Here is a 25,114-nt window from a genome sequence, read left to right on the forward strand (position 1 = left end):
GGAAGCAGCTCATATGGCTCCATCTCAGCCTAGCATCCTCGCCTGTCACACCAACCCTCTGCATGTCCTGCATCACACATCCATGAACCTTCTCTGTGATCTTCTTCTTTTCCTCCTGCCTGTCAGCTCCATCGTCAGCATCCTTTGTTCATTGTATCCACTATCTCTCCTCTGCACATGTGTAAACCATCTTAGTCTCTTGTCACTCCCAATGAAAGTCTCTTCAACTCTCCCACCTCCGTTAAGGATAAACAAACCTTCACGTCCTGTGAAAGTTATGTCAAAAGGTAGTATTTAAGTATTTACAGATCAGTAATAGATGTTAAAATAAGGCAAACATCAACATATATGAAGTTAAATAGGCACACTGAATGTCTTTTGCATTTTCTGCGTTTTTATTTACCGTGTGTTGTGTAGAAGGACTTTAGTTTGTGTTCATGTGTAGCATAGAACTATAGAATGCTTCCATCCCAAAACATGTCATTGGAGTATCCACTATCTGTCACTAACAATGAATCTTTTTGTGTTTGCAGCACATCAACAACGAGCACATCCACGGGGAGAAGAAGGAGTTTGTGTGTCACTGGCAGGAGTGCTCTCGAGAACAGAGGCCTTTCAAAGCCCAGTACATGCTGGTGGTTCACATGCGCAGACACACAGGAGAGAAGCCACACAAGTGCACTGTGAGCACATGTGTTAAGTCTTTGCTTTGCCTCTTAGTTCTTGTTTCTCTTTCCTTGTCCAGATATCTTCAATTCCAACATGCTTCTGTGCTCCTGTGTACCTTGACATGCATACCATATATTATTTTCAGTGTGGATTAACAACCTTTTTTTATATTTTAAAACTCGCTTTACTGTTTTGAAGCTCAAATCTAATATTGTTATAGGACCGCAGGCTTGTTGTCAAAGCTTTTACAGACTCTAATCATCCCCTCTCTTGCAGCGTAGCTGTTGTAACAGTGTTAATTAAACAATTATGTATATTTTCTGTTCTAGTTTGAAGGCTGTAATAAGGCCTACTCTCGCCTGGAGAATTTGAAGACCCACTTGCGCTCTCACACTGGGGAGAAACCATATGTGTGCGAACATGAAGGCTGCAACAAAGCCTTCTCCAATGCTTCAGACCGAGCTAAACACCAGAACCGAACTCATTCCAATGAGGTAAGATTCACCTCCGAAAAGTGCTTAGCTATTGAATGTCACGTGCATGTTGCTGTGTAAGCTCTGTATTATTAACAGTGTTATTTGATTAAACCATGTGTTTTCTTCCTAAAGGGTAACATGTAACTGTTTTGTGCTGTTTCATTACACGCTTTCATGTAAAATAATTGTATAAATTAATATAAATGTATTGTAGAGATTCACATGCCAAGATACACAACATAAATTGGAAATAATTTCTATTTGAATCATAAGATTTTACATAGCAGGGAAGCAGCAGTAAAGTAAACTGTGGAATGCAAGGAGTTCACATAAGGTGCTTTTGTCTTTTACAGAAACCTTATGTGTGTAAAATCCCTGGTTGTACCAAGCGATACACAGATCCAAGCTCTCTGCGTAAACATGTAAAGACCGTGCACGGCCCTGAGGCCCACATCACCAAGAAACATCGTGGAGACACTGGCCCTCGTCCCCCCGGTTCAGTTATGAACCCTGGAGGTCCCAACTCTGAACTGCTGCTGGAGAAAGAAGAGGCACGCAGAGAAGACTGCAAACTATTGGCTCCTGAGACTTCTCTGGTGAGGGTTACAATTTGTTCTATATCATTCAAATGAATAACATAACAAAACTCCAATGTAGTGGAAAAAATAGGGACCCCTTCCATATTTTCTTATTAAACTTTATCCCATTTTTAAAGTTAACTTTGTCTCTCACATCTTCCAGAAATCCCAACCAAGCCCTGGTGGTCAGTCTTCCTGCAGTAGCGAACGTTCTCCACTGGGGAGCACCAACAACAACGACAGCGGTGTAGAAATGAACCCTAATGCAGCCGGTAGTCTGGAGGACCTCACAGCATTGGAAGATGGTGTTGCAGGTGGAGGGGGAGGTGGAGGGGAGCCGGGAACAATGGGAATGTCAGCGCAGGCTCTGAAGAGGCTGGAGAATCTAAAGATTGACAAGCTGAAGCAAATCCGCAGGCCAACCCCTCCTGGACGCGGTGGCAGCAACAAGCTTCCTGCAATACCTGGTACATGGTGTCATAAAACAAGTTAAAATCAATGCATAAACATAGAACTACAACTGCTGAGCTTAAATATACCTTAGATTGTTACATTAGCTGTTCAGTAATGTTTTCACTGGAACACACTGAATTTTTAAAAAACTAAATAAAATATTGTTAATTTGTAACGATTTAACACTTCTAAGCTGTTTCCTCCTGGATGTTTGTTTTCAGGTCCAGGGGAGAGTATGGGAATGTGTGCACCTTCTCCACTTCTCTCAAATCGACGTGTTATGGAGCTGTCCAATCATGAGCTTGGAGGGGGAACAGTTGCCTGCTCTACTAATGACAGGAGAGGAAGTGGCACCAGCAGTCTAAGCTCAGCCTACACCGTGAGCCGTCGTTCCTCCATGGCTTCTCCTTACCTGTCCAGCCGACGCTCCAGTGATGGCTCGCAAATGGGAGCAACGGTTGGGGGAGGATGTCACCTTCTGGGCGCAGAACAGGCTGGGGGAGACCCTCTCTCTCCTGAGACCAATCGCAGAGGAGCTCCATGTCCTGGAGGCGGGTTGCCCGGCCTTCCTAATTTAACCCCAGCTCAGCAGTACAGCCTAAAAGCCAAATACGCTGCAGCCACTGGTGGACCACCACCTACTCCTTTACCTAATATGGAGCAGCCAGGTACTCCTGGCAGAAGAGGAGGTGTTTTGAGTGAGTACCATGGTCAGCCTTTGCCTCCTTTCCTTCAGCAAGCTGGTCCTCGTAGGCATAGCGCCAACACAGAGTATGGCACCGGTGTTATCTACCCTCACCAAGCTCCAGGTAATAACAACAGGCGAGCCAGTGACCCAGTTCGTGCCGCTGCTGACCCTCAAGCTCTTCCCAAGCGCTTCAATAGCCTTAATAATGTAGCCATGATGGGCCGAAGGAATGCACTGCAACACCGTGGCTCTGACACCAGCCTTGCCCGCCATATGTATTCCCCCCGGCCTCCGAGCATTACGGAGAACGTAATGATGGAAGCTATAGGTATGGAGCCCCACCACGCTGACAACAGGGATCGCTCCATGATGTTGCCACCTGCAGAGAGAAACTTCATGGGATATCAGCAACACAATCACACCCTTGGAGGAGTAGATGGAGGTCCCATTTCAACTCAGCTGTCCCCGAGCCATGATGCCCTGAGCTGCCCCGAGAGGGGTTACATGCAGCGGCAGTACCCGAGCCAGGGAGGGGACGTGACTGCCAGCGCTGGTGTAAATCCAATGGCACAGGCAAGACCTGTTCATTCAGAAGGCATGTCGAATGCACTTCTGCAACAAGCTGAGTACAGTATGAGCAATTGCCAGCTCAGTCCCTCTGGTCCCCATTACCCTAGTGTAGGCCAAGGTGGTGACGCTGGAGGTCCCTGGAATGACACCCATAGCCAGGTCCAAACATCCAGCCATACTCTTCAGAACCAGCAAGCTATGCAGTATTCAGAAACTAGCTTGCACCCACAACAAACGCAGGCTCACTTCAACAATCAAACAGGCCTCTACAGCAGTTCAGATGGAACCCACAAACTCATAATCAAGCCTGAGCAGCAGTTCCACCCTGGGATGGGAGCTGGAGATGCCTGTCAGAGCGCTAAGCTCCATCATCAACGCATGCTTCTGCAGCAAACGCAGGGTTACCCACAACAAACAGGGCAGGTAATGATGAGGAACTCTAACAACCCCAGGTGTGACTTTCAAGGGCCAAACCAAAACCCTTTTCCCAGTGGAGAGGGATTAAGTCTGGGCTGCGCTGGCTCTGCACTGGCTGATGGTCAGAGGTCAGAAACCCCAATGATGCAGGTAAAGGAGATGATGGTGAGGAGTTATGTGCAGTCCCAGCAAGCACTCATGTGGGAGCAGCAGCAAGAGCAGCAGCAGAGTGGATTAAAACCTTCTCCTCTCTCTGACAATATGGATCTGAGTGGTCAGGCAGCGATGATCCAACACAGTCCACAGCACCAAAACCAAAATCTTTATTCCAGCCAGACCTATCCTTACCCCAACCAGAACCTGGTCATGAGTCCTCAGGCCCACAGCCGTGTGCCAAGCTCAGTAACACCTAAAGACCAGCAGATGGCAGGTCTCCAAGGTTCATGTTATAACCAGGAAATGGTGGTCCCCAGACCTCCTCAGGGCCGAAAACCTCTCAGCCGCCAGAGTAGTCTGTCACAAGTGGGAGGAGGCTACCTTGGCAGCCCACCACACCTGAGCCCTGTCCATTCCACTTCCAGTCCCAGGCGAGGCGTTCGACTTCCTCCTGTCCAGCATCCACAGCATCCCCAGAGTGAAATGTTCTCTCCTTCCAACAACAACAACAACGTATACTACTCGGGTCAGATAAACATCGGTATGGAGAAAAACATGGACGCTCAAAACGGGCCTTGTCTTAACCAGCAGCACAGTATGGGGTCCAGTCTGGACCCAGTAGGTGGCACAAAGTCCACCCCTTTGGCTAACTATCCTGAGTCTGGCCCCATTTCAAACGCCCTAGAAAACTTGGACTTGGACAATGCTCGCATAGACTTCACTTCCATCATCGACGATGCCGACTCTTCGTCGTTCAGCGATGTCAACAATCCCATCCAAGATCAACCGGGATCTTCGTCCCAGGCCTCATCCCGCCTCACCACACCCCAGACTTCTGTCAGCTTGGCTGCAGGGTCTGGCCTGTCTAACATGGCTGTGGGCGACATGACATCCATGCTAACCTCACTAGCTGGGGAGAATAAGTACCTGAATACACTGTCTTAGAAGACAACTCCTTGGCAGCTATACAGAAATTAAGGCTAACAATCACACTCTGGCCTTTACCAGGTTAAATGCAACCAGCCTGAGGTTTCAGAAAAGAAAACAAATTCTGTCCCTTAACATGATTTTTCTCTCGTACATTATAAGAAAACTGAGTTGTGTAAAAACAGAAAAAGTTTTAAAACAGAATAAAAATCTGTGCTGTTTTATACCTGTATGCTTTTATATGTAAACTGAACATCTTCCGTATTTTTAAAACCAGGATCCCGAGCTGGCGAGCATCTTTTAATACTTCTCTGGAAAATTTTAGTTGAGACCAAGCTACTATTGTGATCCCTCCACACAGGTCGAAATTTTACAAATCCTCACCCAAAAACCTTAAAACCAAAGGTGCCTGATCAGCGTCTCGCAGTTATCTCCCGCTGCCTCGGTACTCGGTGTTTTTCTGTGCCTGCACACGGAGCTGTTTGCCTGAATGACGCTGAACTTCTTTCTGAACGGGCATTCCAGTCACGTATGGAGCACAGAAGGAAACATGTAAATAAGTTTATACAGCGTGTCATGTATGTGACATTAGGTAATACCCCTGTCTTAATGGACTGCTTGGTTTCTGAAGGCTAATGCTGAGGGATGTCATAGTAAAATGTTTGACAAGTTAAGAGAAAAAATGCTTTTAGTGATCGTGAAATCATTTTTCCTTATCGCTGAGGATTTCTTCCTTATCAGGAGCAACACAGTATGCTACCAGAGCAATGTCAGTATTCCCACACAAACACACTTTCCCCTGCACGTGACCGCACAGAGACACTCAGGATGTGTTTGAATCTTTGGTGTTCATATTACATGTATGTTGTAATTGCCTTTCCAGACAGAGAGTTTGCACTCCACATGTTTACTGTAATTATTCTTAAAGCAGCTGTGTATGTATTTTTTTCCATTTGTGTTCATACAGTGAGCAAAGCTCGAACATAACACGTATCCACAATCCCCACTACATGTCAACATGTGTAATATACTCAAACATCCCTTTACTCAAAGTTAACCTCAACTACAGCTCATATGTGACTCAGCTGAGTATGGTGGGTATTCAAGCTACTGGATACAAATTGACTCAGCTGGTCTGTACAGATTATTAATAGTTGCCTAACTGTTGAGAATCTGAGGTACATTCAGAGTACGGTGCTGCTGCACTTTGGCTCTAATCCCAAAGAGGAGTTGCATGAAAAATGCTGCGTTAATAGTCCACAACAGGGCATCGGCATGAGTGGGGGTTTTTTAAATAAATAATTGCTACCACTGTTGTAAAATCGTCATTTTCTTGGCACACTGAGGTACTTTTGTGCAACTTTTGAGCTGTATGATGCAGAAGTAGGCTGCAGCGCTTTATACGAGAACTAATTTTATACTGTGGCTTTGCACTGACTGCAGCACTGTGTGTCTCCGTCTCTTATTACTAATAACATGAACCTCTTGTTTTTTTTTGACAATAAAGAATATTTGCAGTATTTTTTAAAAATAGTCATTCAAGAACACACCTGACCGTGCCTACACTCAGCAAAGCCACATTAAAGTATTGATGAAGCATTTCACATGACTTTTCAGCTCATAATAATAATGATGCCACTGTAAAGTTTACTAAGCATTAGCAGGAACGGGGGGAGAGTACAATCTACCAAAGACATCTACAAATGAGAAAAACATGCACAAATAGTCTATTTTTAACACAACACTAACACTAGAAATAAGGGCATGAACATTGACTGATAGTGCTATGCTTTAGAATGTATGAAATGTTTTGTAAAAAAAAATTTGTCTTTTTATATTAATGAACTTCATGGATGTCGCCTTCTATGTGTGTATTTTTTTATGTAACTGTCACCTTTCATTCTGACTTTTTTGCTGGCAAAAGAATATCACCTGTAGCTACCGAAAATTAAAATAGCAGCAATAACTATATTAGACAAAAGCCCAAGTGTTATATTTTGTGTACAATTTTCTACATTTTTATACATATGTGCTATATTTTACCATTTTATGAATAAACATGTTGAGTTTGGGATGGATGCAGAATGTTTGTGGTCCAACTTTTCTGTTGCATGTTTCTTGTTGTGTGATGCAGTTTTGTTCCACATATGCTCAAATGAGCAATATGGAGTTGTTGTTTTTTGTAGTGCTCATGTGTTGAAGAGTGAATTATGCGTTAAACATGGATCTAGGTTAACAAACAAAATTGTATATAAAGAGGATTTAATATTTGTCCTTGCTACAAGCAGTCTTTTTGTCTGGTGAGTTAATGCAGTGACTCCGTTTCTCCAGTAGAGTGCAGTAGAACATGAGGAGCGTGGGCAGACACTGTAGGCTCTTTAAATTTAATTCTCTGCAAACGAAGACCTGATAGCGTTGCTTGCTGTACTTAATCTGTCACTCCCGCGAGGGCTTAAATGGAATTACTCTTCCAAATTATTCAAATTTGGTCTGTCCAAACGACCAAGCTGAAGGCTCTGGTCCTAAATCATCAGTGTTTTTAATCCCACAGACTGTTTCCATCTAATTGTTTTTATTATTATTAAAACCTCATAGCAGTTATGTGTTATGGGTTTGAGCGGTCTGCTAAGTCGATGAGCAGCGAAACTGGCTGGACTGGCTCTGTGGTCAGTGGGCACTGTGGAAACGCAGTGGTAGATGGTGGTGTGAACATGAGTCAAGAATAGTTTAAGCAGAAAGTCTTTTTCCCCTCAGACTGGAGTAAAATTAGAGAAAACGGAAAAGAAAAGTATATTTCCTCCCTGTAATAAACTTGCGATTATTGCTGTATCCTGGGACTCCACGAGGTATCCTTCCGCCGGGACGAGGAGAACGATGTACACCTGTTCAAACTTCACCTCTAAACACTGAGCGACTGATTAAAAGAAACATTATGAATTTTGGTAAGTTGACCATAAGTCGCAGTTTACGTTATTGTTCATGTTTTGTCGTGAAATCGTGAAAATGCGCCCAACCATAGTCCCAGTCAAAAGGTCAAAACGAAGGCATTCGGTTTTCCTTACAGGCGCGTGAGCTGTAGTAACCATAACGTCATTAAATAAAAGCACCGCGCGAACGAGCCAAACCAGCTAACTGATTTATAACTGACTGCAACTTGTAATAAAGTCACTACAGGCAAACTTTTAAAACTGAAATATTAGAATACCAGTGTCACCTCCTAATAACTACTGGTTACACAGATTTCTCCTCCTTTGACCAAAATAATTTGTCATTTAATCGATTCTTCTTCTTTTTCTTGATAAGCCCGAAAAGCTGATTTACATTACAGAGCTGGCTTTCTAAGATGTCACTACCTTTACTTTCTCCAGTGGCTAATTTTGATCCGGGGCCCCAGTGTGCTTAGACTATATTGGCGTTGCGGTGTTGTGGCATGGCACAGCAGACTCACGGGCAGCCACTACAGCCTGGCAGTGATACTGAAGCTGACTCATTTGCTCCAAGGCAAGGGGAAGTTTTACTGAGGGACTACTGATTTGCACTCTGGCATATCCAGATTTGTGATTTGAAACAATAGCTCTGTTTCCACAGAGGGGTCACATAAGGTGTTTGCAGAAGCATCTATGCTGAGAGAGGACAAAAAGAAGAATTACACTTATAAATAAATGCACATACACATGCACATGTTAGTGCAAAACAAACTTATTTTACCTCGCCCATGTACACTTAAGAGGCCACCTATAGATGCAACTGACAGAGATGGGCTCTATAAAAAGTAGTAAAATTTCACCCTTTTAAAGATAATGCCTTCTAAAAGACTTGAATGGTGCTCATTTTAAAGGATTTACTGCAAAGCTTTAGTGGTTACACTGTAATCTTGCTTGACAAAATGACCAAATCTAAAGCGCACTGACCTGCTCTGATATGCTCAAAATGGGCATTATCCTCTTTCTTCTTTCAGACCAAAGGCTTTGCGAGGCAAAACACGTCTCCTTTCACCAAACCAGAGCGAGTGCGTGTCAAAAAAGAAAAAAATCTAATGTAATAAGTCAGATGGCAGTAATATCAAGATAGTGTTGTTGCTCGTCTGTAATGTGGTCACCATTTTTCTGTGGCGAATGGAAATACCAAAATAAGAACAGAGTTTTTCAAATGCAAAGAAGTGGGCAGCATAATGACTTTTCTCTTTTCTTGTCTTGCCATTCAGAAGAAGGCTTTTCTTTCCCTTTGTCACTTAGACTGGCATATAATTAACTCCTGCTTAATATGCTGTGTAAGGGCTCTCCTCCCCATGCAAGAAGCTTTGAACCCACAGACCACAGATTGGGACAAAACCCCAGTAGGACTGCTTCCTTCATGTGTGTGTGTGTGTGTGTGTGTGTGTGTGTGTGTGTGTGTGTGTGTGTGTGTGTGTGTGTGTGTGTGTGTGTGTGTGTGTGAGAGAGAGAGAGAGAGCGGTGTTGTTTAAGCATGACAGGACAAAACTCAAACTATACCACCAGTGTTGCTCCACCTGGGTGTAGTCAGTTTATGAAAATAAGTGTAATATAGCGCATCTTTTTTTGTTTGGTGAATATATGCTTTAGCTCAGGCAGCACGTGACCTTCAACCAAAATTTATAACCTGAGTGAAATCACTTCACGTTTTGCTTGGAAAAATCCACCTATCCATCGCATCGACGTGGATGTGGAGGTATTTAAAATTTACAAAAAAAGAAAGAAAGCAGCTCCCAGGACCTCTGAGGCACCTCTGCACCCCTGTGACCCTCATCTGTGCCAAAGTTTATTGCCCCTCCTCATCCACCTCCTCTCCACCCTCTCCTCCATCCATCCTACCACAAAGAGCCATGATGACCCTTGTGTCCTTCTCTTTCTTCTGCCCTGTGCTCCCTCCCCACCTTCAGGATGCCTTCTCTTCCAGAATCCATTAAAGAAAAAAAAAACCTCCTCATGTCATGATGGCAAAGGAATGAAAGGGGAATGTATTTTGGGACGGGGTATAGGTCTTGTTTTAAATGTAAAGTTGAGCTCATGTAGTGTTGGAAAAAGTAACAAGATGGAAGTAATTTGAGTACTATAAAAATGCCTATATATTTCAAATATATCCCTTAAGGCTTATTCTGATTCTTAAAGTCTGCTCATTCTGGTTGGCTACTCCGTTTGCTGTTGGGTTGCCTTCTCGTTAAAAAAAAGTCAGTGTGTATAATCTCCCTTTACTTCTCCATCTTTAGCCTAACTTAATCTGGGTCACTCTGTCAGGTCCCTGTTTGTTTGCCCCACGTGGACTCCCTGCAGCGGGACACATTATGCGCCGTGAAAAGCTACCTGGTCGCTCTTATTATGCGGCAAAGCCACTCAAAGGTGGAGGGGGCAAAAAAAAAAAAAGAGCCAAGGTAGGGGTCCTGAACGCTACGTTAGAGTTTTATTTCGGATGTTTTTTCAGTTGCAAAACAGATTACGGTGCAGGTTGCAACACAAAAGACTGTCAATGCATCACTTCCTACAGCCATCCCAAGCTGAATAGGGCGCAGGACGGGGTCCACTCCGGGATACTCGGGCGCAGGTGCGACTGCGGCTTGAATAATAGCCAAGCCGTAAAACACGGAGGGGAGGGGGAAGGGGAGGGGGGATGGGCGGTGGAGAGGGGTTATATATACCTGTTGTCATTAACCTGCATTTAGTGTAAAAATGTTGCAGACTGAGCCTATAATTTAGTCCCAGGCAGAGAGCCTACAGATTCAAGTAGGGACGTTGCGCCTACTGTGGTGGCTGCATGAGAAAGGAGCTCACGCTGCAGAGACAGGGAGAGCCTTTCCTGATCAGCTAAATTATAAAAAATTACACCTGCAACGAAGAGAACACTCTTAATCCCATCACCAAATCTCACCATTGTTTTAAAAAAAATCTTAATAATAACGGGCCCCATAAACAACCCAGCCTAATTCACCTTTAACTGCATTAATAATTTATAACATTTTCATTCATCTCAGCAGCTGTCTTTAGATAATGCATGGAGGAACATTTTCAGTATGGCCAGTATGGCTTTAATTTTTCCCCAATAGATGGAGGCAACGAGGACCTTGTCGCTTTCGGGGTAGAGAGGAGGTGCAAGGGAGCAAATTCGAGATATGCTGTCAAAGTGTAACAGAGTCGGGTCTTTTGTTTTTTGTAACTGTCAGGCTGTATGAGCACTCGGACTGGGGAAGGTGTATGTTTACGATGCCAAGACTGACCTCAGGGCCAGCCTCTGCCGCTGACATCACTCCTTAAGGCTCGTCGCCTTCGCTCGCGTGGGAGTCCCATCAAGGTCTGAGGCTCCCGCTGTGACCGAAGGCGATGCTTCTACACCATTCATTCTCAAGGCAGCCACTCAGGACACGCAGTCGCACCGCTCCCCAGACAACTTTTTATTTTTTCCTGAAAATAAACAAAGCCCAAAGATGACAGAAGAAAGTCGGGGAAAGCGTAGGAAACAAGCCAACCCCAGGAGAAACCGAGGTAAGAGGCGTGAAGACGAAAACTTTTTGAAAAAGTTGGTAATGATGTTGGCGTGTTGCTGCAGCGGGCAGGAGCCCTCACTGAGAACTGCGCTCGTTTCTTGTGTGATTTCCAGATGAAAACTACACTTTCTTTTAGCCCCCGTTTAGTGCTGTTCTGTATACTATAATTTCATGCTTCATACGCTTTTTTTCCCTTACATGTCTTGTGAAAGCCTTGCAGATTAATACACAGGGATGAACCGTCAGTTTCGGTCTGGACCACAGGGATTATTCTACCTGGGAATTCAAAACTTGTGGCTGCTCGCTTTTAAGGAAAACTTTTGGACTTTTCTTTACTGATTTAAAAAGAAAAAATCATTTCTAAATAAAAAGAAAAAGCACAAAGAACTATATACAGCCCAATAAACTGTAATGAAGTCGGATAGACTATTTAATTTATTTTCCTTACTAGGAAATCCTTGTTGTCAAACTACATCTTACAGTCCCCCTGTTATGTAGTGCAGTGCGCTTGGCTCGTACGCAACCTCTGACACGCAGTTTAGTTGCTTTTCACGCGGAAAGTTAACCTGCTCTGACACTGCAGCTTTCTAGGTTTCAGTTCCCTTATTTTTTACTGTTGGATTTTTTTTAGTTTGCAGCAACTTTTATGCAGTTCGATATTCTTTTGTCTGCTGGTTGTCAAAAATAGACTGTGCAGCATCTGGAGAAAAAGGAAAAGCTTTGAATTAGTGTCCTGCAACTAAAAAGGGTTTTATTTAAAAAAAAAAAAAAGAAAATAAAAGTACACATTAAAAAATATGTACATTAAAAAACAAAATTTCTAAATGTGATTCAAAGCAGAAATTCCTTGTGCACAACTCTTCAGCTCTGCTATGGTGCACAGTTAACATTTTTTATCTTTCTCTAATTCTTTTGTGATTATCCATCTTGATTATCAAGAATTAGCTGAAAGTGTCAGTTGACCTTGAGGCTTCAGATCTTGTCAGTCTCTCTGCATGCACTTCCCAAAACTGTTCTAAGAGGAACTTCAAGACTGCATGCTGTATTTAGAAAGTTTGTTAAGACGCTGCTCTGCATGCAGCAAGCAGCACATGTTTGTTTGTCGCTCTTCAGGTGTGTGTATCCTTGCTTCTGTTTGTGAGTTCTGATAGGCACACATTTAAAATAACAGTTGTTCTTCCAGCCTTCTAATAAGGACTGAAAATATATGTTGGAATCAAATCCTACTTCCCTAACCCCGGACTCTAAAATTATCCACAACATTGAACACTGAATGTTTCTCGAACCCTAAATTTAACTTGAAACCCCTTTCTAAATATATCAAATGGAAACCTTAGACTAAAACCTCTGAATTATGCTAATAATAATGGAGTATATGCTGCTGGCACTTCACTGCAGAAAAAGCCATTACTCTAAATGTAAATGAATCCCCAGGACAGAAAGAATTAAGTTGGGTTAGTTTGGGCTCTTTTTTTGTCATCTCAGAGCATATTTTGTCATTAAAAAGTGGCCAGGGCAAGGGCGCACACAAACACATGGATGGAGTTTCTTTTAAGAGCCATCGCAAACCATACACTGCTGTTGTTTGCCTCAGATCTGGCATGCAAGCGCGACAAAGCTAGCTGGTGTAAGGAGTTGGTTTGCTCGTTTATTAGTTTGGTTTAAGTGCTTCCTCATTTTATTCATAAAGGTGTGAATTCTAGCAAAGCGTCACCAGGGTGAGATCCTCTCTGACCGCTCAGCTTTAACGGGTACTCGTGTGTGCATGTGCACACACACACACACTCTCACCTTTGACTGTCACGATGCAGTTTGTCGACCGACTTCACTCTGTTTCACAGATCAACAGCATCACGCTACCGTGAAAGCTATCAGCTAAAAAGCACACTTACTGACAAGGACCTGTCACTTATCAGGCCACCAGAAAAAAACTGTCCAGTTTTTTCTTTTTTTTTTTAAATTCTTGCAGTGATCGTAGAGAAGAGATAAGCATCACCTGCTGTCAGTTTCCAGTAAAATTTATTAAGTAATAGGATCTGAAGAAATGAAGGCATGTTAAAAACGAACAGGAACTGAAAGGAAACTGATTATGAATTGATATTAAGCTTAGTCACATTAACTCATGTTGATGGATGTTTTCCGTGAAACATCTATTTTTAGGCTCTCTTTTGTAATTATTATCAGTGCTTAGTGCACCAACCAGAGTACTTACACAAAGTATAAGCCACAAACACATCAGTGCATGCAAAGAGGTTTTTTTTGCGTGCAACATGCTTGCTGCATGTGCATCCTCATGTTAGAGTGCAGATGTGTGTATTAAAGCAGAATTTGGAATGTGCTGGGCTGGAGGCGGCTGTGCGAGGAGGGAGTTAAAGGTCCTTGATAAAACCAAATGAATTTGGCAGACCCGACTCATAAGACAGAGATCTGGGGATCTCTTCCAAACCAGAAGAAAGAGAAAAAGCACTAACTTTTCTTCCCTCTCCAAGGCGCCCATTGATTATGTCTCTGTCTACCCCAATAAAACCGTCAATGTTCAGCAATATCGAGCAATGTGAGGAAATTACAACTTTTCATTCCTGGCAGATTGGAAACAGTCCCGCGATCAAGACTGGAAACCTATACAGTTAAACCTGTATTTACTGATCTACCAGTTAGAGTGTGAGAATTAATTAGCCGAGAACACAGCCATCAGCTCAACATCAGGCCTCTGTACACAGCCAGTGACACAGATGCTGAAATTGTCGAAGAAGAAGAGTAGTGAAAGGGATCGAGACAGATTTGTGAGAAGTTATTTCAGTTTCTGTAAAACAGACGTAATGAAACAACTCCTCATATCTTATTTTCTCTTATTGCATTTGTTTGGCATAATTTATTCTAACTGTATCTGGGCTTTCCCCTGAGCCATTTCTTGCCAGAACAACATTGTCACATGTGATCAGACTGAATCTTTGCTTTCAGGACCGTGCACACCCTCACAAACATATCTAGTTCTGCTGCTTTGCACTTTATGTTTTGTTGGTTCATTAAAAACCTCACTCTGTCGTTGAGTGGATGTGCCTGTTTAAGAGAAAGCTTTCTCTCTCTCTCCCTTTCTCATTTTCTCCTTTTTTTCAAGTGCCAATATATTTAAACTCCTTTCCCCCCTTTCTTCTTTCTCCTTCATTGATTTCCAAACCCCAGTCTTTGTATGCAGCTGGGGCCCAGCTGTGTGTCTTTGACTGTGTATGTGTGCGCATACGTGTGTTTGTGTGGGTTTTTCTGGCACACCGCTGCCACAGTGAGCATAGCACACTGTACACAAAGGATTTGAGCAACAAAAAAAAAAAGAAAGAAAAAGGAGAGACTGGGGGGGTGGGGGGAAGCGTTGGAACGTTAAAGGCTGACGTGCTTGTACTGTACAGAGCGGAGGGGCTGGGCCTTTTGGACCGAGCCTACTTTAATGGCAGATGTATCGGCGCTCTGGGATGAGGGGTGGGGAGAGCGAGACAGCAATGAAGAGCTCAGGCACCACAGTTTATTACCAGGACTCTTCAAGGGGCTCAGCTCAGGCGTCAGAACCAGCGGGTGGGAGGGACAGAAGAAGACGAGAAGAGAGGAAGATGACAGAGGTGGGGAAATGATGGGGTTGACAGAGACGGTGAAAACAGCTCTTCGGTTATAAAAGATGAGATGTAGGGTTTGAGGGGTGTGTAGGGTAGAAACAGAGGAGTCACGATGGGCGATGGATCAAGGACAATCTAAGCGTTTCCTTGTTTGTTTCTCAAACGTTCCCACAGCTCCAAGTGTCACAGATTTCTCCCGTCCTTGCTCTGCGTGTTTGATACCCGATCTACACGGCAGAAATGGGGAATCCCTTGATTGAGTCCCTCTGGAATTTTTAAACATGCTCATTCAATTATTGCTCATTCTGATGTTTCCTACAAAGCCAAGCCGCCAAAACAGTCTCATGTCTTACTGTACGTTCATGCCGCACGACTGCCATAGCAGGGATCCTCTCCAGCAGCGATTACTTGGAAAATATTGCCACTGCAATGATTAATTAATGCAGTGCCGTGGTTTCTTCCAATTTTTTTCAGCTGTTACAAAAGCGTCCCTTTCAGGGTATGGCAACAAAAAGTATGCAATTAATTTGGAATCGCTGGGAGATGCTTGCCGTAATGAGGGTTTCATTCAAACTGCACCACTCTGATTCTTTTGTAGAAAAATTGCAACTCCGTTGTAGTTATGAAGAGGCCTCGGTAGACGGAAACTCGAGAAGTGAGTGTATGTCTGTGGATCACACGTTTCAACTGTAAGATAACACTGCTGGCCACAAAGCATATGAGGTGTGTATGCATGTGTGTGTGTTTGTGTGTGTTTGTGTGTGTGTATATATATAGGTGACTGGGCATGTACTTATCACATATTTAACAACAACTGTATTTTCACATTGGAGATTCGAGAAAGTTTAACACACTGTATACCCTGATGCTGCAAATCGATTACCTTCAGTACATTTGCAGTCTTATTATTATGTTCTTTGACATTGCTTTGGCACTGCTCCTCAACATCAAGTCTATTTGTGGATCTTCTTTTACTGCAGGCAGCCTGCGTTTGTGTGTTTGATATGCTGCACATGTTTGACAGAAAAAAGAGGTTAAAACTATCCAGATAGGCAGGCTCTCTGCATACACTTTATAGATATGTGCTGTTTTTATCACACCTCAAATTAAATTTGGAAACCCTGCTTCAGCTGTCATGTATTACAAGGGCCAGATGGGTGGCAGAGAAAGAGAGAAGAGAGTCAGAAAAAGAGACAGGGAGAGAAATGAGAGCAGCCTGGCAGGCAGGAAGGCCCCCTCAGCTGGCTGAGAGCGTGCCAGTATATAAAGGAAGCAGGGCAGGAGATTGAATGAGGAATAGTTTGATATGAGGTCGAGAGATGGACAGTATTTGTGGGCTCTGCCTTGATCACCGCTAAGGCGAGGCCACATAACACCTGCCAAAAAACACTGTCTGTGGATTCATCAGTTTAACACTTTTTTCTTCTTTTTAATCGCTTTTCATCTGCTCTTGACAGAGTTTACTTTTTTTTGCAGGGGAGGAGGGGGGGGGGGGTAGGTTTTTAATGTCTTTAAGATGAATATTAGTCAGTGCTTAACTCATTTCTGGTGACTAAAAATGTTGTTTCATTACCACAGTATTGCAATAGATAGGTTAACCCTTGTGTGGTGTTCGTATTTTTGTTACTCAGCCAGTGTTCATGGGTCTGGTGGACCCGCTAGAGTTTTGGCTTTCCAAATTAACACTATCAAACAATTTTATGTTAAATTACTCAACAGATGTTTACTTCATCCCAATTACAAGACATATGAACAGCAAACATGGTTAATTTTTTCCCTTTACCTTTGTTAGATCACATTTATGAATTAATGTGCTTCTCGTTTTTCTTTTATATAAAATGTTATAAATAAATCAGTTATAATCAAGTGGAGTGAGTGGAAAGACACAACACATTTACACGTGAAAAAATAATTAATTGTTTAATTTTTCTTTTGAAAAAAACTGAACACGGGTCTCACAGACCCGAACACCATACAAGGGTTAAACACGTGGTGCATGTGAACTGCAAGTAGAGAGTCTAAAGTACATAAAGATTGGTAAAAGGAATTAAAGGAGCTGTGGTTTACCATAGTGCTGTTTTGGTATTCCTTATGTGTTACTCAGAACTTTGTAGTTGTGTTTACCATGACCTGGGGGCAGTGTCAAAAATATGATGAGCTTGTTCATGCCATTGTTGATCTTTTAGCCTGGCTCCTGCCAACGGAAAACCAAGTGCAAAACAACAAAATCAATAACAAGGAAAACTTTCCTCTGCAGCTTGTCTTTGCCTCTCATCTGAGCTTTTTTTTAGCATTTTATTTTCTCCTTTTAAAAAAATTTCACTTCTTTATCGATCTGTTGTTACTCCGTCTGTATAAACTCTGCATTGGTTAAATTCCCAAAATTCTTCTCTATGAATAAAAACCATAAATCCAGCTTAATTATTATTTTTTTTAACTGTGTATGTAGCTTTAAAATGCTGCATTATTATGTGGTGTAAATGCTACAGTACTGTGCACTAGTCTTGCACCACCACACATTTATTTATCTTTTGCTAGAAAAATGCAAAATAAGTGCAGCAATTTATTGAAACATTAGCAAGCAAACATAAACAAAATACTATATATATCCATCCATCCATCCATCGTCATCCGCTTTGTCCGGGGTCGGGTCGCGGGGGCAGCAGCCTAAGCAAAGAGGCCCAGACCTCCCTCTCCCCAGCCACCTCCTCCAGCTTGTCCGGGGGAATACCAAGGCGTTCCCAGGCCAGCCGAGAGATATAATCTCTCCAGCGTGTCCTGGGTCTGCCCCGGGGCCTCCTCCCGGTGGGACATGCCCGGAACACCTCACCCAGGAGGCGCCCAGGAGGCATCCTTGTCAGATGCCCGAACCACCTCAGCTGGCTCCTTTCGATGTGGAGCAGCAGCTGCTCTACTCTGAGCCCCTCCCGGATGGCCGAACTTCTCACCCTATCTCTAAGGGAGAGGCCAGCCACCCTTCGGAGGAAGCTCATTTCTGCCGCTTGTATCCGCGATCTCGTTCTTTCGGTCACTACCCACAGCTCGTGGCCATAGGTGAGGGTAGGGACGTAGCTCGACCGGTAAATTGAGAGCTTCGCTTTTACACTCAGCTCCCTCTTCACCACGACGGACCGGTGCAACGTCCGCATTACTGCAGCTGCATATATATATATATATATATATATATATATATATATATATATATATATATATATATATATATATATATAGTTTGTAAAATCCTAACAAGCTTGAAGGTCAGTATTTTTTATGACTACCTTTATTTCTCAATACAGCCTGAAATCTTTTAGGCAGGCTTGTAAATTTTTAAGTAGTCTTCAGGAAAAGGTCTCCGGGCATCTTGGAGTACATGCAAAGCTCTTCTTTGGAGGTTTCTTCCTTTTTGTTCTGATCTCTGTCAGGACCAAACTGTTTCCGGGCTCAGAGGAGGCCAGTCCATAACTGATAGTGTTGCATTGTGTGTTTTCGATCCAGGTATGCTTTTACTGCATTGTCAGTGTGTTTGGGTTTGTTGTAATGCTGAAAAATGTTTTTGCCAGCCAAGTGCTTTCCACATGGTATTGCACGGTGGAGCAAAATCTGACTAAATATTTCTGCATTTATCATTTATAATATAACCTCTATCCCCTACACCATGTATTGATAGTCATGTGCTTTTTGTGCTGAGGTGTTTTTTCTGTTATCAAACTGTTCTCCCACTAGGAGCTCAGTCTGAGTGGAGTTTTTTTCTCCTCCTCTTACCTCATGTTATGTATTTTCGTTGTTTTTTTCCTATCAGCCTACCTTTCTGACATGTCTCCCCAATGTGATGTTTGTGTAAAGTTGGTCAGAAGGTTCCTTTGTAAGTGTGCATGCGCCATTAGCGTGCTGCCTGCTGTAACCCTAATTTCCTTCGGGATTAATAAAGTATTCTGATTCTGATTCTGACCACTGACTGAAATCCAGACCTGAACCATGACAGAGCCTCCACCGTAGACAATCGCTGTTGTACTTCTGTCCTATTGTCACAGACTATCAGTCCAGTTCTTGCCTACCTCAGCCTTGTCTCCCTGTTTCCCTTTCTTAAGAATGCTCTTAGTCCACTTCTGACGAGGCTTCAGTGAACAGTTAATGCATACGTTTTGGTTTTTTTTGCTTGTTTTGTTCTTTTCCGGACTGTCACTTCTTCTTTTCTTCTTGTCCAGTTTCTGAAAAATGTGTTTTAGGACACACTGCACACCACGCCAAGATATGCAAAGTTTTCAGCTAATGGCTCTCTGGGAATCACCTCATTAGTGGAAAAAATATTATTCTTTCAGAATGTGTTACTTTTGGCCCTCTTTTGCCAATTCAGCTAAATAAATCAGAACAAATTACGTGCTTTTGTTACTAAAAACAAAGTGTCTAAAAATACAATTTGTAATTGTCTCTTTGCTAAGTTGTCTGTTATGTGTAAACATAACACTTCAGTTAGTGACCTTTGTTTTGCTTGAATGATTCATTAGCGGCCTAAAAAAGCATTCCTCTGAAAATGGTCAGGTGCAAGGACTTGAGTGAAACTGAGTAAAACAACACTGATAGACCCTCAGAAAGCCCAGTGTGTGGCTCTGTGTGGCTCCTTGGATGCAAAATGTAAGAAATGAGGGGTGGCTCAAGATTTTTGCACAGTACTGCACATGTTTGAAATACCCAGACTAGTGCTGTAACTAAGGAATACTTTATCATCGGTTAATCTGTGAGTTGTTGTTGTTTATTTTTTGTTCCACACTGCAGTACCTCTTCACAAAAGGGCCTTCTAACAAGCCAGGACTGACAACAAGAACGCATGGGAAAGTTCAACTCCCTCTCTCTGTACCTGTGATCACCTGGTACCACCTATATCTGCCCTGCACATCAATCTCTCTGGTGTACACACACACACACACACACACACAGTCACTTGGTAGGGAGTAAACATTCCTCACCTGTGGAATGAATGCCCACCTGTAACAGTCGAGGCTTTCGGTGTTTGAAACGCTGATATCAATCACACTCCCTTTAGCTCACTCTTTGGGTTTCTTTTGCAAGTGGAAGAAACCCTGAGCCTCTCCATCATTTACTTTAGAGATGGTGAATGCATTTCCTCTGCACAGCAAAAATTCATGTTATCAGTCAAGTGATTTTGCATACATAGGAGTAAACATGATAAGGTCGCAACTGGAAATCTTAGAAAAGTAATGAGATGCCCGTTCTTGCAAAGCCGTATGTTTTTTAAACGCCATGTTTTCGGACGTGGTCAGTCCAAAACACTCTGGTCAAACTTGCCTCACATGGAGCAAAGATGCATGCTAGAATTATACACTATGAGATCATGCGAACTAGGCTTAAGCTCAGGTATGATAAAGAACATGATGCATACACCGGACGTATTATGGGCTAGAAAGGAAGCAGTGCAGCGTGTATTGGTTCAATCTCTCATTTATCATCATGTAACAGTCTACTAGATAGTCTTATCTCATCCTTTTTTTTTTTTTGCAGAATTTCTGGTGGTATGTGACAGGTTGCAAAATTGCCAAAACGGGGAAGGTTTTTAATCATAAGGGCCGGTTACTCATAAAAGAAAAATGGAAAGTCAAAGAGTTAAAAAAAAATATATATATTTTAAAGTTGTACAAAATCAATTTCTTTTTCCTTTTTAGTTGCACAGTGAACTTTGGTACCTCAGGGAAGCAGCGTAGTTATGATTATAGAGTGCATGTGTGCAGCACTGCAGGAGGGATGCAAGGGGAAATAAGTCATAAGGCACCCTGGGAGCTTATCAGAGGGAGGTAACATCACTTAAATGATACAAGTAATCGGTAGGTGCGAATGTGTCCAGGCCTCATCCTGGGACGAGACTGAGATTTGAAAGCTTTACTTTTGTGAATTCATTAACTGTCAATCCACAGATTTTAAACTTTTACTGTCGTCCCTCATTCCCCTCAGTCGTTGGTTCTTTCTTCCTGCTCTTTATCATCCCCTCGGTTCTTCTGTATCGCTGTTACCACATATCTCACTTTCCCGTTTTTATCCATTTCTTTTCTTTATTTGATCCTCCTCTCTCCCTGTCGTCTGCTCCACCCAACCCGGGCTCCCCCAATGCTGTACGGTCGCCATCATGTCCCCCCCTCTCCGAGTACCTCCCCTGTCCCACTGACACCACACGCTGCTCCCATCCCCCGAAAACCACTTCAAACAGCCAGCGCCATCAAAGACCACAGTCAGTCAGCCAGGCAGTCAGCCAGGCAGCCAGTAAGGCAGCCAGTCAGCGAGCCTTCTGCTTTGACTTAAAATTACTGTCGTCCCAGTCGCAAGGCTGCTTTCCTCTTCTGATACACATCAAAGATCCTCTTAAACTCCCCAAGTTTGCTTTTTAAACGTTTTCCTTGTTGAGTCTTTTTTTATGCACATTATTTCACTCGTCGAGGTTTTACACTCTCTCTCTTCTTGCCTCTTTTTTCTAAAACGTGGGCCAGGTCAGTAATGACATGCACACACTTTCTTGTGTGGTTCTGCTGCCTTTGCATTTTTTCTCTGTGACTTTAATTAGTTTCTTTTTTAAGGAGTTGGTTTTCAGGCCTCTTCTGCGCAACAGCACACACACACACACTCGCACATACGGCACGTATCAAGTGGCAAGCAACCAGTATTCGCATGTGTGTAAATTAATATGCAGTATGATTCATAAATCTTACTAATGAGAACTGCGTAACCACAGAACGACCAGTTTAATAGCGCGTGCTTTTCTTTTTTGTCTGCATCTATTGACGTGTGCGCGCTTCAAGGACAGAAAAAGTGACAAAAGAAAGCCGGTCAGGGCAGAGAGGGAGACGGGCGTGTGCAATTTAGAGAAAGGCCAAAAAATAAAGCAGAGCGGCACGTTTTTTTTTTCTTTTTGCTATGATGACGTCACATTTTGTCACTTGATAGTTGATAGTTTGGTGTCATAATCGCTCATTTGGGGGATTTGTAATGCCAACATAGGCCAGAGGATGGCGCCACATTTGTATGTTAGGTATGTCTCATCAGCAGGCTGTCTGAACAGAAGAAAATGTATTATTACAAAGCTTGATTAAGACATGTTATTGGATATTATACTTTTTCTACTATTTTTCACTTTTGAATGTGAAGCTGATCAGTCCTTTTGTCAGCTATAGAAGCAGTTCAGTGTGTTTCTGCAGTGGCGAATACCACTGTGGGCTGTGTTCTGATCTTTCAGAACTTAATGGGGTGGGTTCCTCAGAAGTGTATTGTGTTTTAAATCTCCTTTAAGTGCTCAGATTAAGGAATTTTGATCTTTTCTTAATACTAAATCATGCAAAACACCTCTAACACATCTTATATACAGATGTTTTAAGTCAGTGGGATACCAGACATACTTGTTTCCCCCTCAAAACAAATCTCATGGAGTGAGTAACTCAACGTTGCTGCTTGAGTTGAACTAACCAAATCCCACATTGCATAACTGTTAAGCTCAAAGAGAAGTTTTATTTAGTGTTTATCCCTATTAAAAAACTTCAGAACCTTTGTATCCCCGTCAGGGAATGTTTTAATATTCAAAAGGAGCCACTATTGTGTGGTTTCTTGCGCCAACGTACAAAATAAAGAGCCACATCTGAAGTCTGGAACAGTCCCTGAGCATTTTCATGTGTCAGAAAAAAGAGGGAAAACAAATTTGGAGGGGGCAGACTGGGATATTTATAGAGTGGTGTGAGAGTCTTTGCAATGACAGGAGTCTAATGAAGCACAGTTTGGGTTTTGATTCACAATGTGGTGAGCGCGTGGGTCCCCCCGTGACCGTTTCTGCATTCCAGCACCGATCCCTCGGCACACGGAAACCGCGCCACAGGAGGAGGCGAAGGGCCAACTCGAAATAACGTGTTCCTCTAACCGAGCTAACCTTTCTCACCAGCTCCGTTCTGAGTTGCAGCAGATGCACACAGAGTGCGATGGCAGCAAAGCATAATTCATGCATACACAAACACGCTCTCGCACACAGCATGTATGCAGTTGTGAAGTCAACTTGTCACTAGCGGTGAGTCACTGACACACCAAGTGAGTCAAAAAGGGCAATTTAGCCTGACAAAGTTGGGAAGTCCAGAATGATGGTGGCAGTGTGTCACTTTCTAACTTTAGTAGGTCACTTTCTGATTGTCTCGTGTGGGCCTTATTATCATTTTGGAATCAAAACAATGAAAACGGACCTACAAAAGCTCAACTGGGGTCAATTGCTGTGAACAGTGAATACTGTGGACAGAAAAAACATTTCACTGTATGTTGTACCAGCTATAACTACATGTGACAAATAAATAAAGAATTGAATTGAATTGAATTGAATATGTAATCTACGTAAATGTGCAGTTTTGCCTTTTGCTCTAGTTCCTAATATATAGATAGATTTTTTTAAACTACTATTTAGTACATCTGACTCTTTCTCTTTACTGTGTGGCATGCAGCACTGCAAAAAGAGGGTCACTGATGCAGAAACCTCTTTTGCTTTGAAGGTAAAAGTCTGTGTCAGTCAAGGTAACATTGTTTTCTTTGATAAATGTCACTGCGGTGGTCGGGAGGACAGGTAAACACGGTGGCAAACATGCAGGCAGCAGCATACAGGAAACCTCCAAAGGAAGACGACAGACAACCACAAAGCCTTGTTGCACACCTCTTCATACCACACCTTGCCTCATTTTTGCAAAGAGGAAAACTGATTGCTACATTTTCGCATACATAATGCAAAAAACAATGTGATTCTGTTCGATGAACCGCAAAATTTGCTCAAGTCATTTTTAACTCGAGTTGCTTTAATAGTTTTCAGGGCCCATTTATTTGGCTTTTTATTTGCACGCAGAGGCTAAAATGTGAGGCAGAGGTGCTGCTCTTCCTCTTGTTCTTCTTCTACTTTTTTTCATTTACCTCCTGCTCTGTTGTTCCTTCAGCATTCGTGAAAACACACAAAGTGACTAACCCAGAATGGCAAGGTGCCGCTGCGGTGTGTTTCGGGTTATGCGTGCATTGTCTATAAATAAGTTAAAGCAGCATTCTTTATAAAGCGACGTTACCCATCTTAGAGGATAGAAATTGTTGTATTGAGACACTCAATGATTTATAACCCTTCTTCCTGAAACTTGTAAAGCTGTTAACTTTTAAGTTCTTGTTAAAGCAGCTGTCAACTCTGTGCTTAAAATCATATAAGATCATTATAGGTTACAAAAATATATCATGGAAGTCAACAGTTGACTCACCACAATCTAAGAATACATAGTTGGGTGGGACTGTACAAGTGGGGATGAGAGTGCCTGTCCCTCTTCACACTGTCTCTTGTAATGCACCTCCAAATTGAGTCACACTTTTCTCACCGCCTCGCCGACGCAAGTGCACCTTTGCGGTGTGATTAGAATAGAAGTTATCTGGACGGCTTTCCTGTCACTGCTCATTCTGACTACTCCTCTTTCTTTTCGCCTTTGCGTTCTTGATGTCTGACTCTCTATCATGGCATCATCGTGCTGCAGCACCAAATCAGATGTGTTTTAACCTCTGTACACACAGTTAGGCTGCTATAGTCACCAGTCATTAATTCACACATTCTCCTCATTATTTAGAGCGTGCTGAAACTAAGCATAGATATCCGGGACGCATGACGAAGCGCGAAGGAGGCGATTAGACCGATCAGATGTAGAAAAGAGAAAGAAATGTGTTTTGGATTGACGACGAAAGCTATTGACAACAGCAGGCCATGAGGCCGACTACGTTACCGGCAAACTACAGTAATTTACAGTAAGCGTACAGTTCATTTTGCTCGCTTGCCCTGGCGTACACTATTTTTGCTTGTTTGCTGTTGGTTTAATCTCTAAGCTGTTTGAACTCGCATCAGAGCAGGTTTCCATTAAGCACATGTGGTCTGTTTGGCGCAGTGATGTGTTATGTTGATAAAGTATAACAGATCAGTAATACTGATATCAATTGATTTTCAAATGCCTTGGCCTTCTCAAAGCAGCCATGAGAGCTGCGTACAGCTCGACAATGTGTGTTACAGTAGGCGTTTTTGGGGGCTGTACTTTGAT

General features: G+C 42.8%; 2 protein-coding genes across 2 annotated transcripts in view; both read left to right on the top strand.

The window, feature by feature from the left end:
- The window catches only part of gli1 (GLI family zinc finger 1), a 53,406-nt gene extending 46,188 nt beyond the window's left edge, over positions 1-7,218 (top strand). Inside the window, exons 9-13 of the mRNA XM_085457671.1 lie at positions 534-683; positions 999-1,163; positions 1,499-1,741; positions 1,887-2,190; positions 2,398-7,218. Coding sequence (XP_085313797.1) covers positions 534-683; positions 999-1,163; positions 1,499-1,741; positions 1,887-2,190; positions 2,398-4,952 — 3,417 coding nt within the window. The 3' untranslated portion in view covers positions 4,953-7,218. The remainder of the gene's footprint in view (positions 1-533; positions 684-998; positions 1,164-1,498; positions 1,742-1,886; positions 2,191-2,397) is intronic.
- Positions 7,219-11,298: 4,080 nt separating this feature from the next.
- The window catches only part of LOC146710285 (zinc finger E-box-binding homeobox 2), a 28,613-nt gene continuing 14,797 nt past the window's right edge, over positions 11,299-25,114 (top strand). Inside the window, exon 1 of the mRNA XM_085457672.1 lies at positions 11,299-11,428. Within this exon, the coding sequence (XP_085313798.1) occupies positions 11,371-11,428 (58 nt within the window). The 5' untranslated portion in view covers positions 11,299-11,370. The remainder of the gene's footprint in view (positions 11,429-25,114) is intronic.

This window comes from Copadichromis virginalis, linkage group LG5 (genome assembly GCF_057382275.1).
Source record: "Copadichromis virginalis isolate Kocher_CV1m ecotype Utaka linkage group LG5, C_Virginalis_male_GT1.1, whole genome shotgun sequence".
Lineage (NCBI taxonomy): Eukaryota > Metazoa > Chordata > Actinopteri > Cichliformes > Cichlidae > Copadichromis > Copadichromis virginalis.